This window comes from Frieseomelitta varia, unplaced genomic scaffold (genome assembly GCF_011392965.1).
Source record: "Frieseomelitta varia isolate USP_RPSP 00005682 unplaced genomic scaffold, Fvar_1.2 scaffold_730, whole genome shotgun sequence".
Classification (NCBI taxonomy): Eukaryota; Metazoa; Arthropoda; class Insecta; order Hymenoptera; family Apidae; genus Frieseomelitta; species Frieseomelitta varia.
Genome location: NW_025110513.1, coordinates 108,054 through 120,991, shown reverse-complemented (window position 1 = coordinate 120,991; position 12,938 = coordinate 108,054). Strand labels below are relative to the sequence as shown.

The following is a 12,938-nucleotide window of genomic DNA, read 5'->3' as shown; positions in this document are numbered from 1 at the left end:
GGTTTCCAAACGAAATGATATTATAAAGAAAAGAAAAAAAAAAAAAAAAAAAAAAGAAAAAAAAGAAAGAAAGAAAGAAACAGCAACGGCGAAAGATACGACCATCGCTCTTTCGAACAGCTGGATAACGGACCACGGAAATATAACTTTCGAAATATCGGCGTAATCGGTCTCGTGTGTTTTTGTGCGCGTGTGAGAGATTTTCTGACCGATCGTGATGAAACAACACTCGCTCGTTCTCTAACATCGCCGATTCGCTTTTGGCGAATCGAATCCTCTCCGTGGCTTTCTCCGTGGCGAAGGTCGGGCATGAAGCCCGATTTCTCGCTACTTTTTCCGCGCGAAAATCAACGTTCCTCGACACACGCGCGCGACGTACGTACGCTTTTCATTGAGAATTCGATTCAACTCTTGGCTGACTACGTCTATCTAGCCGCGTTTTAGTCTCTGCTTTGCTGAACCCTCGTCGTTGCACGAATGAAACGTAATTAGCCGGCAATACAGCCAACAGTTCGACCGGTTGGACATACCGTGGAACGTGGGACGGCGGAGCTCCCTCTGAAAATCGCAGACAATTCTTCCAATTGCGACACCGCGGTTGCCGCAACACGTCGCAGAAAATCATCGATCGAGAAAACCGAGCCTATAGTCTTTTCGTCAATTTTCTTCGACTCGTTTGACCGAAAGAAGGTTTCCTCGTAGAAAGTTTACTCGACGATTCCAACCCCGACTTTGCACGAGATTTGATCGGTAGTTGTTCTCGGCTAGGGCTTTTTGAAAGCACGAGCGCGACCGGTTTTAGGAAAAGATTCGCCCGGAACGTTCGGCACGACCTCGTCGATCCGCCTCCGGCTGACATTGCGAAGTAGAAACCACGAGGAACAATTTGCGCGCGCGAGCGTACACACACAGATAGACAGAGGCGCACCGCGTTTCACGAGACGCGTAAGGCAATCGATGTCCCCGTAACCCAGACCTATCGGACGTAACTGCCAGTTTTCACTAGCAGATCTCTCGCAACCTCCTACGAACGTTCTTCTCTTCTCTTCTCTTCTCTTCTCTTCTCTCTCTCTCTCTTTCGTTATGTCGATTTCATTCGATACAATAACTTTATCCCTTGCGAAGCTTCGAAAAAATACGCAGACACACAATCGCGAAAATCTGTTCACATCAGCTGATCTGAACATCGTGATTAAAGCGCTGATATAACTAACAAGTCCTTAAGGAAACAAGTCCTTAAGTTTACTAGGTTCAGTATGGCTATTTATTTGGAATTTGATATTCTTTCGATTTATGAAAAAAAAAAAAATGCGGTTGAAAATCCGGTTGAAAAAGGACCTTGGAAATTTCGAAACACACAACTTACCACTTTTGTGTTAAACAATTTTTCACTAGACGCGTAATTTAAGAGTTACCTCGGGTGTGCAACGTTACGTGATTACTATATATATATATATATATATATAGTACGTTTTCGCGCAACCGGCAAGCTAACAAATAACAGTTGCAAATTTCCTTTCTCTCTTTCTCTCTCTCTCTTCCTCTCTGTGCAGAGAGATCGTTAAAAAGATCGTGTAAGAAACATTTTTCGACCAATCTCAGTGGGTGCAACCCGAGTTCTAGCTAGCGTGTGGCTCGGTTACGAAATCCGGATAATAAACGAGTACCGTTATAGCATTTAGCTGGTCGCATCCAGCCAGTCAAAAAAGTGGAGACGTGGAACGTCAAAGCGAAACCGCAGCATCTCAAGTGCACGTTACACTTGCTCAATTCCGCCGCCGCAAAACCAACGCCGCCGTTGCCCTCCCCTGCCAACCGTTCTTTACAAACTTGACAAACTTTTCTAAAGTAATCGTCCTACCTACCGCCAGTTGCCAAAGTTCCTAATCGCGTCCGTGCACCGTGCCACCCCGAATTTGCCCAATTTCACGGACCTCGAAATCGAAACGAACCATTCATGAAACGTCGAAATCATCGGTCTTGAATGTACCTGTAGAACAAGCGACGTGTTCTAGTTCCTCTTGATTTTAATCATTCGCGCTGTCGCACGATTGTCAAATTCGCGCGGTAGAAGAGGAAGGGCAAAAAATTTTCTATTAGGTCGCTAGTAAGTACCAGTGGCGTAAAAAAATTCGAGTTTCACAACCTTATATATATATATATATGTTAATATAATATATGTTTAATATTAATAATATTAATTTTATTATATATATTGTAATAGATGTTAATATATAATAAAATTAATATTATTCTAATTATATTTATTAATATTAAAGTAGTATTTTTATTTTTGAAAACAAAGAGAGAATGAAAATACTATTTTAATATTAATAAATATAATTATAATAATATTAATTTTATTACATATATTGTAATAGATGTTAATATACAATAAAATTAATATTATTCTAATTATATTTATTAATATTAAAGTAGTATTTTTATTTTTGAAAACAAAGAGAGAATGAAAATACTATTTTAATATTAATAAATATAATTATAATAATATTAATTTTATTACATATATTGTAATAGATGTTAATAAAATTAATATTATTATAATTATTTTATTAATATTATTTTATTAATATTAAAGTAGTATTTTTATTTTTGAAAATAAAGGAGAAATGAAAATACTATTTTAATATTAATAAATATAATTATTATAATATTAATTTTATTAATATATATTATAATGGATGTTATATAATAAAATTAATATTATTCTAATTATATTTATTAATATTAAAGTAGTATTTTTATTTTTGAAAATAAAGAGGAAATGAAAATACTATTTTATTATTATTAAATATAATTATAATAATATTAATAATATTAACTATATATGTCATAATAGATGTTAATATATAATAAAATTAATATTATTATAATTATATTTATATTAATATCAAAGTAGTATTTTGATTTGAAAAAATAAAGATTTTAATATTAATAAATATAATTATAATAATATTAATATAATAATAGATGTTAATATACAATAAAATTAATATTATTATAATTATATTTATATTAATATTAAAGTAGTATTTTTACTTTTGAAAATAAAGAGGAAATGAAAATACTATTTTAATATTAATAAATATGATTATAGTATTAAATTGATTAGAATTTTTCAAAACAAACTGTCTTTTAGAAAAAATTCTCTCGGATAGAGAAGACTTTCCTTCCTTTTTCGTCTTTCTCTTCCTTTTCTCCTTTTTCTTCCTCTTGCTTCTGAAAGAGATCGAAAAAATAGTAAAATAACAAAAATAGTAAAAATAATTGTCAGGAAAGATAGTGGGGAACAGCGAACGTGGAGACACCCACTACAAACTGTCGAAATATCAACCTAGTCTCCTCTCGTTCGCGTGAATACCACGCTCATTACCGGATTTTAGATCCCACTCTAATTTAATCGTAATCTCATTTGTGCAACGCGCACAAATCTTCTTCTTCTAATTTCTACATAAATATGTATTTACAAACTCTCTTCCCACGTACTTACACAGCGTGAAAATATTCTCGCTTTGCCGCGAATCGAACTCAATGCAACCTGCGTTCGTACGATCGACGAACACGGCCGTCTCACTAATTTCAATTTTCTTATTATTTGTCACGCGACCGATTGTCGAACGAACCAGACCTGGGCGAAATTTAATTCGAATAATAATTTGTAACTAAATTTTTAAAATAATTACTTCTTCATTATATGGATTAAATAATGGAAATAATGGATTTCAATTAATGGTACGTAGCTCATTTGGTCAGTTAAAGGAACTTGAAGCTATGCAAAGTAATAGGGAAAGTAATAAATTGAAGAATTGATTATTTGAGGATATAATATCTACTTGATAATTGAAAATTTTTGTCTCTAACGTAACATTCAAAATAAATATCAATGAAACCAAAATATTTAATTCTTAATTTTAAGTTTAGGTTATCATTGGGTTTGTGAATAAATTTTTCAAACGATCTTCTTCAGTATTTGGAATATAATGAAGTTCAATTAATGGTATGTATAGCTCATTTGGTCAGTTAAAGGAATTTGAAGCTATGCAAAGTAATAGGGAAAGTAATAAATTGAAGAATTGATTATTTGAGGATATAATATCTACTTGATAATTGAAAATTTTTGTCTCTAACGTAACATTCAAAATAAATATCAATGAAACCAAAATATTTAATTCTTAATTTTAAGTTTAAGTTATCATTAGGTTTGTGAATAAATTTTTCAAACGATCTTCTTCAGTATTTGCAATATAATGAAGTTCAATTAATGGTATGTATAGCTCATTTGGTCAGTTAAAGGAATTTGAAGCTATGCAAAGTAACAGGGAAAGTAATAAATTGAAGAATTGATTATTTGAGGATATAATATCTACTTGATAATTGAAAATTTTTGTCTCTAACGTAACATTCAAAATAAATATCAATGAAACCAAAATATTTAATTCTTAATTTTAAGTTTAGGTTATCATTAGGTTTGTGAATAAATTTTTCAAACGATCTTCTTCAGTATTTGGAATATAATGAAGTTCAATTAATGGTATGTATAGCTCATTTGGTCAGTTAAAGGAATTTGAAGCTATGCAAAGTAACAGGGAAAGTAATAAATTGAAGAATTGATTATTTGAGGATATAATATCTACTTGATAATTGAAAATTTTTGTCTTTAACGTAACATTCAAACTAAATATCAATGAAACTCAAATGTTTAATTCTTAATTTTAAGTTTAGGTTGTTATTTCGAATAATAATTTTTGAATAATTTTTTGAAACAATATTCATCAGTATTTAGCAAATAATGGATTTCAATTAATGGTACGTAACTGGTTTGGTCAGTTAAAGGAGTTTGAAGCTATGCAAAGTAATAAATTGAAGAACTATTTATTTGAGAAAGCAATATTTACTTGATAATTGAAAATTTGTCTTTAGAATAACACTCAAGATAAATATCAATGATATTTACCAAAATATTCAAATGAAAAGAAAATAATCAATGAAAATCAAAATAATTGTACTACTGTGTTATCAGAAATTTGTTTTTACAATTAACTTTCGAAAGGAACTCGTTTCTCAAACATTTGGTCTGTTAATGAGCAAAATTTGTTAAAGTTGCAAATGTCGAGGAACAATTATTAATAATATCAATATCATTTCTCTTCACAACTTTAAAAAGTAATTTAAAAGTAATGTTCGAAAAATTTTCGAAAAAAACCCAGGTCTGGAACAAACTTTGATCACATCGGGACAACGTGTACTCTTCTCCGCTTTTCCCACGCGGATTGTATGTTGATACGATGCTACGCGATGCGAGTAACGCGATGCGAGCACGCACGCTCGTAGTACACGCGAGCGTGTATTCTCTGACCTGACGTTGATCAAGGTTGCGATAGAAAAGTCGACTTTTCCGACGAAAATGGGAAACACCGTCGCGACGGGGCAAACCGTTAGCAAAAGCATTAGCAACAGCGTTCTACTCGATCCTCGAGCAGAGTCGCTGGCGCGACTTTCACCTTTCACCTCGAGTGAAGCACGACTCGCCGGGCTGACTTCTCGAACCTTTGCCCGAACGACGAACGTCGCGCGGGATTCTTCCAAGAAGAAGAAGAAGAAGAAGAACGCGTCGAAGTCGGGAACTATCAGCTGGCAGGAGCCGACGCCGATCGTACCCGAGTACGGTCACGATTCGGTTTCACCAATCCGTATCCGAGATACCGATTCCGAAGCCAGGCGAGTTTAACGCTAGTTGAATCTCTCGTATACCTGTCTCAAATCAACCGACCGAATGGAACCCAATTATTTTAGAAACAATTTAACCCTTTTGCATCACTTTATATCTAACAATTCTTGTGTTTTTCGTTTATTTTACTTGAAAAATTACGTGCAACGATTAGAGAAAAGATAGCAATAAACATTTGTACAGTAAGTAAAATTATAATTTAATTTATGGCGACAGGGTGACATGAGTGAATATCGCCGAGAGCGGAATAATCCGGCGTTGGTGATATTTGACAATCGTCGTGTGACAATTATTCCGTTTACAGATGGAAATGGGTCAATTGTACGCTATTATACCTATTATACCTATTATAGATTTAGTTATACGATATTACATGGTTATGAAATATGTATGTAAATGCAATGTACGCAGCGAACGTCTTGGCAAAGTATGACAAACACTGATTACGGCGTTTTACGTAGTACGTCAGTCGTACTCGAGATGCCAGATTTTCAAAATGAATAGATTTAAAAATATCTCCGTCGTATTGCAATTTCTGCTTTTACAATTAGCGAAATTTGTCGAACGGGATTATTAATCACGATCGGTGTCAATTTCAATATCAGAAATAATTGTGTCGCGTACGAAACTTCGGAATTAGAAATCTGAGAAGATACATCTACTCTATTGATAAAAATCGACAGAAATTGCAACAGAGGAAGATGAAAAAAATTGTTTCAATTTCGTAAAATCGGACACCCGTCAAATTGACGGGCGCAGTGAACCACGTTGTAATGTTAACCAGATATTCCGCGCTCGTAGCTTCACCTTCGCCTCGGTCGAAAGCGACAGTGTTCCCGAGTTTCCCTCTTGTCCACCAGCAACTTCTTCCTCTTCTTTCCTATCCTTGCGCTTTCTACGTCGTTTCGAGCCGGTCGATTCGAGTCACGAAGAGAAAACAAAACGGTCGTCCCGTTCGTCTACGATGATTCCGTTTCTCTCGGGGAATCTTTTTAACGCTGTTGATACAGTTTGCAATTCCCTTACGACCGAACGAAACGAAGAGAAACGTTCAACGCGATTCTACTGGAAAACTAATCATTTTCAAGCGGCAGGGTCGAAATAACTACCGTAATCAAAACAAATTGCGTTCGAGTAAGCGTACCTCTTCCATCCACGCAACCAGCAAAAAAGACACGATGCTAATTAGCCAGTGAATCGAGGTGTTTTGACCGCGCTCCCGAATTGCAAGACGGATAAGAGGCCCCTCGAAGATTGTGGGCCCCCCTCCCCCTCCCCTTTTGTAATCTGATCTGACGAAACGTCCTAACGCCGGGCCGTAAGTAAGTACGGTGAGAAGAGCGAAACAATCGTGGAAACGGTCTTTTTCTCGCCACCAGACGACTATTTAATTTAGCGATTCTGCTCTCCTCTGTGTCAGATGCTCTCGTTAAACTTTCTGTCGAAATTGTGTGTCGAAACGTGAGCCAAGTCACCGAGAGAGATGAAAACCACGAAATTTCCACGCGTAAATTCCAATCGCATCTCCCTCTGGCCCTCGCGCGAATCGAAACGATCAATTTGTAACCTAAAATAACCTAAAAGTTAACAGATCGCGCTCGCTCTTTCCGTGTCACTCCTTTTCCGCGTCGAAGGCGAACGAATCGGATAACGATCGATTGCCTCCATTGTCCTCCATTGTTCGTTTGCACGAACACGTATGTACGTTTCCCAGCCAGCTGTTGTTTCCAACAATTCAGAAGAGAGAAGTGGTGAGAGAAAACAAGTGATTACGAATTTCAGGTAAAAAAGGATGAAGGAGATGGCAGCGTTGCTGATCGCAGCTGGCCTGACCGTAGCCGTGAGCCAGGAATACGTGCCAGGGGGACATGCCTTGTTCGTCAGAACGTCGCCGTCCTCCGTAAGAGATGGTAAGAGAGATTACACGAGTCGAGAGTCTTTTCTTCTCCGATCGAGAAACTAAAGAAAAGAAAAGAAAAGAAAAGTGATAACGATAACGATAACGATAACGATAAAGAGTTTCCTCGAAACGAGTTTGATCGAAATAATCGTTTGAAATCCATTAGCACACTCGAGAGTCCAGCGAGCTGCTCCGATATCGGCCGCAGACGTGATGGCGCAAAATATCCTCGAGTGGATTCAAGGGATCTACCGGCAGGGCGCACGTAAACGTACGTTCTCCGCAAGGAGCTTATCCTCTTGAGAGAGAAATAGAAACCCTCTAGAATCCAGAGAATGGAATTTTCACAGCGATTTTGTGCTCCCCGCTAGTTTTTGTCCTTTCACCGATCCTCTATCGAGATCTCTTCACATCTCTAATATGCAAGTCACATCTTCTCTCTCTCTCTCTTTCGCCTTGAAAAATCAACTCTATACTTAACCTCTTGCGTTGGAATGACGTGCCACGCACGTCGAGAATCTTTTATCCCAAAATTTCTATATTTTCTCAGTTTTAAGTATATTTAAATATAACCCAGGCAAAACAAATAGTAATAAATTTATATTAATATTATATAATATTAATATTAATATATTAATATAAATTTAATATCATATAATATTATATTATATAATGTTAATATAAATTTAATATTATATAATATTAATAATATAAATTTATTACTTCTTAGTAATTTTTATCCAGCGATATCATTATCGACGAGGTCAAAAAGAAAGCGACAAATTATTGGCAGTTCGGTCACTCGTTATGGTCCGCGAACCAGTTGCCAGCGCAAGGGGTCAACGAATTAGTCCAACTCTGCTACCAAAAAATTAGCAATGATCGAATCATGGTTTGCAAACTAGAGAGATACTGGAGAGTTTCGTTAGAGTTCCGTTTAAGCGAAAACGAAAACAGACGCGGAAACGGAAACGGCACTGATATATCCGTGCTCGAAAGATACTTCCAAAGATTTCGTCGATCGTGAAGTTCACGGTCGTTTTGAACAATAACCGTCATTTTCAATACGCAATTAACCGTATTTTAACCTCGACTTGGTCTCGCACCAATGCACGCTTTTTATTAGCAATCCCACCACATATTACCGATCAAAAGTATCACGACAAACGCACGTCAAATTTCCAATAACAACGAGCGAGTTGCGCTCGTAAGGCATCTACAAACATATGTCAACTATACACGTACGTGCACACTTGTACGATACAAATGTCAGCGAGAAGATGCGTGTTACGAGTGCAAGCAATTAAACGCGATCCGACAATCCGTCACGTAGCTTCATGATTTCAATTCAAACTGGCGATTCACCGAGTTTGAATTGAAATTTCAAACGAACGTCGGGTTGAATCGCGGGGCTTTCCAGTGCGACGTACCAAGAACTTTCACAGTCGAGATCGTTCGTCTTGCAGCTCGTCAGCAGTCGGATCCTCCAGGATACCTGCCACCGTACAGCACTCAGAGACCACCGGAAAGGCCTCGACCTTTTCAACCACCGTCGACGACCATCGGTTTCCCGTCCGGTCCATCGACAACCGTGCAATCACCGCCGTTCTCCACCCAGAGGCAAACGTACCTTCCACCGAGCAATCAACCATCATCTTACAATCCTCGCCCCACCACGACACCCTCCTACGGCACCTCCGCTTTTCCACCCTACAGCTCGACACCCTCTACTCCACGACCACCTGGATACTCTACTCCCGGTGGAATCTCGACCAGCTACGGTTACTCGACGCCAGATTTCACCACTGCCGGACCAACGAAATTCTCCACGCCGGCTGGTTTTTCAACCACGTACGGTTATCCGTCTCAAAGGCCCAGTCCTGGTTACGTACCATCCGCAGATGGAACCTCTTTCGACACCGGCGTCGCTGGATACCCTTCCTCACCGGGCTATCCATCCTCCCCCACTCCTGGAGGAGCGTTTCCCCCTCAGGAAACCGGCACCGGAACCGGCGGAACCCGTGTCACCAGACCTCCTGCGACTTCTCCTGGCGGAGGTACTGTTGCTACTCTTTTTCATTGCGCTCGCGTTTTTTTCTCTCTCTCTCTCTCTCTCTCTCTTCCCCGCATAAACTATCTAGTCATCTACTGCGAGTGAATCACTTTCAATTCGCTGTGGTACGCTAGGACCGACCGGTGGCGAAGACGACGAGGGCAAACACCCGCCGCATATTCACGCTCTCGACGTCGTGTGCAGCAAGACCATGATGACCATCAACATCGAGTTCAACCGCGCCTTCGACGGAGTTATTTACTCAAAGGTAAACGTACTCGATTGCAAACGACAACTGCCAGCAGGGAACTCATCTCTCGATACGCGCGCGCATTTGTGCAGGGATACTTTATGAATCCAGAGTGTCGGTACGTGGAGCAAAATTCCGGGCAGACACAGTACTCGTTCACGGTGAATCTGGACTCCTGTGGCACCCAATTTATCAACGATTTCGAGGGCGAAGCCGGCCAGGCGTACTTGGAGAACGTGCTCGTTCTACAGGTAAGTTCGTTTCAACCGTCGAGCCGCCGATTTCCATCATCGTCGATGATAATTCGTTCGTTCGCGTCGTTTGGTTCAGAACGAGCCAGGTATACAGGAAGTTTGGGACACGGTGCGCAGAGTTCGTTGCCTCTGGGAAGGGAACATCAACAAAGCGTTGACGGTCAACTTCTCCGTGGACATGTTGAACCAAGAAATAGTGACGTTCAGCGGTGACACGGCGACTGCCAGGTTGGACATACAGGTGGGAAGGGGACCGTTCGCGCCTGCTGCCGATGGCCTCGTTAAGATCGGAGAGACAATGACTCTGGTCGTTTCCGTCGAGGGAGATCCTGGCTTCGATCTTCAGGTACGTCAGTCAATCAAATTTCGCAACGTTCTCCAAGTTTATCGCTAGTTCTCTTCTCAACTGTGTGGTCCATCCGCCGGGATGGACTTGCAAACTTTCAGGTCCGCGATTGTCTGGCTCGCGACGAATCATCCGCCAACACGATACAACTGACCGACGAAAGAGGATGCATACTGAAGCCAAAGTTGTTCGGCGCGTTCCAAAAGACGAACGACACCGGTAATACGGGCGCGTCGATCATCGCTTACGCGTACTTCCAAGCTTTCAAATTCCCCGACGTGATGGACCTGTTCATCGAATGCAACGTGGAACTATGCAAAACCGACTGCGAACCATGCCCCGATGCCAATCAGGTAATCCCGTCACGCGAACCATACAGTCTGATCGACCATTACTCACGCATCTCTGCTTGCATTTTTCAGCAAATCGAGCCGGGCAGGCGACGCCGATCGATAAACACGTACGCGGCATCGACGAACGCTTCAACGACGGCGAACGGCTCGACCGTGTTACTCTCCGATCCGATACGCGTCGCTCGTCGCTTCAAAGTGATCATGGTGGACGACTTGAGCAAAGCCAGCAACCAAATTTTGCAACAGCTCGAGGAAACCGCGGTCGAAGAGGTCGCGAATAGCGCGACGAACGTTTGCATGACGCACAGTGGCTTTTACACCGCTATCTCGTTCTTCTTAACCACCATCCTTGTCACAACCATCAGTGCGGTCACGCTCTACGTCAAGCTGCAACGAGTGTACGGATCGAAATTCATCTATTCGTAGACTGTTTTATTCCGGCCGTGATGATTAATCCCGGTTGCGATCAATTCGCGTCAATCTTTTGTCAATCTTTCGTATTACACAGCTTTTCCATCGTACAGCTCGTTCGTCATATGTAGAGAACAATATAAATCACGAACAACGCAAAAGAGAAACGATGACGCGAAGAACAATTTATCGCCGCGACGTGTGTTACTTGCCATCTTTGCGATACTTTTCATAGGCGTAACAATCACGCCTGTCGCAAATATACGAATAAATAATTAATTGTAACGCCATATTTCTTGCGTTAATTGATCGTCGTATTTCAACAAATCGAATTCGATTTCACACTCGAAATCGGATAGGCATTGCCAATGTGGTATTTGTAAAGCCAGTCGAGTATTTCTATTATCAATCCAGCAATGACATTTTTTAACGATACAACTGCGCTGTGCGACAAGAATCGTAGCAACATGAATATGTAGCAATAACAATAGCAGTAACATGTACGTGTATATTTCTCGTTTCACTGTACAGTCGTTTCCCTTCGCATCATTGGAGATGACAGGTTCGATCGTCGACGAGTACAACAAACCTTACGATTAAGAATAACACGTATACAGGACGAATAAAATATACATACATACACGTGTATACAAATCAAATAATTCTCTCTCATTCCATATTTATATTCCAATGTTGTTTAGTTGCTAGGCAACAAATTAAATTTATACAAAATAAATTTTTACAAAATTTCATCGATCACGCGTGTCATGTATCGTAACAATCATGGATCGAAATAAAAACTGAAACAAATAATACTCTTTAACCATTGACAACTTTCTTGATCGCTCAGGTACAAAATATGTAGACACGAAAAAGATGTACGTATTTATACATATATACATACATGCATACATGCATACATGCATACATACATACATACACATACTGCTATTTTTTTTTAAATCGTAATATGTACAAATGCTCTCCCCGGATCTTTCTCTCTGCTATTATCTCGCCTACCATGTTCAAATCCATAAACACACGCAAAATGTACTCGGGATCGTTCGCTTCGATAACCAGCAGATAAAATACCCCCGTGTTAGACAGAATGTGAGGAATTTTTGGAAACACTCGTTCCATAACTTTCCTACCGTTTGTACCACCTGCCCAAGCTTTGAACAGAATCTGCCTGTTTGAAATTTCATCGTCACTGGTTACCACGTACGGTGGATTAAACACCACGACATCGAAAACGTTACCGGTGCGTATGCAGCTCAATAAATCCATCTGCGCGATATCTATATCTACTAGATTCTCCGCAGCCGTTTTCTTTGTAACTTTACACGCATCGACATTGATGTCGATCGCAAGATGATAGCACTGACAGTATTTCTTCAAAGCCATCGCCAGTGCCGTGATCACGATACCAGATCCACTACCTATCTCTAAACACATCACAGGTTTCATAGCTTTTAGGACCTCTAAGTCAGCTTCTAAGGCATCTATCAAGAGGAAGGAATCCTCCGAAGGTTCGTAAACTGATTCCAGATCTTTATCCGACAATTTAACTATCGGTGTATTCATGATACATTAATGGAAAATATAGATAGTTTTTGTACAAT

The 12,938-nt window shown here is 39.5% G+C and overlaps 2 protein-coding genes across 3 annotated transcripts; one reads left to right on the top strand and one right to left on the bottom strand.

Annotated features, from left to right (window-relative positions):
- The first annotated feature begins 3,358 nt into the window (after window positions 1-3,358).
- Window positions 3,359-12,185, top strand: LOC122535507. 2 transcript variants are annotated; one of them, XM_043667104.1, is made up of 9 exons: window positions 3,359-3,368; window positions 7,508-7,659; window positions 7,816-7,920; window positions 9,116-9,706; window positions 9,837-9,970; window positions 10,045-10,203; window positions 10,283-10,552; window positions 10,654-10,905; window positions 10,975-12,185. In XM_043667104.1, the coding sequence occupies exons 2-9, from the start codon at window positions 7,542-7,544 to the stop codon at window positions 11,329-11,331; spliced, it is 1,986 nt and encodes a 661-aa protein (XP_043523039.1). In that variant the 5' UTR covers window positions 3,359-3,368; window positions 7,508-7,541; the 3' UTR covers window positions 11,332-12,185. The 2 variants fall into 2 exon arrangements, with proteins under 2 accessions (XP_043523039.1, XP_043523040.1); XM_043667105.1 differs by lacking the exon at window positions 7,816-7,920.
- LOC122535508 (methyltransferase N6AMT1) lies at window positions 11,811-12,900 on the bottom strand. The gene has a single exon (XM_043667106.1). It carries the CDS (start codon window positions 12,898-12,900, stop codon window positions 12,265-12,267), a length of 636 nt encoding a protein of 211 aa, XP_043523041.1. The 3' UTR covers window positions 11,811-12,264.
- Between the last annotated feature and the right edge of the window lie 38 nt (window positions 12,901-12,938).

What these genes read in the sequence shown, in the direction of transcription:
- LOC122535508 (XM_043667106.1), bottom strand. Translation starts at nt 12,900, where the DNA reads ATGAATACACCGATAGTTAAATTGTCGGATAAAGATCTGGAATCAGTT.
- LOC122535507 (XM_043667104.1), top strand. Translation starts at nt 7,542, where the DNA reads ATGAAGGAGATGGCAGCGTTGCTGATCGCAGCTGGCCTGACCGTAGCC. An exon ending in GCCGTCCTCCGTAAGAGATG is followed by an intron (nt 7,660 to 7,815) that starts GTAAGAGAGATT and finishes GAAATCCATTAG; the next exon opens with CACACTCGAGAGTCCAGCGA. An exon ending in ACGGAGTTATTTACTCAAAG is followed by an intron (nt 9,971 to 10,044) that starts GTAAACGTACTC and finishes GCATTTGTGCAG; the next exon opens with GGATACTTTATGAATCCAGA.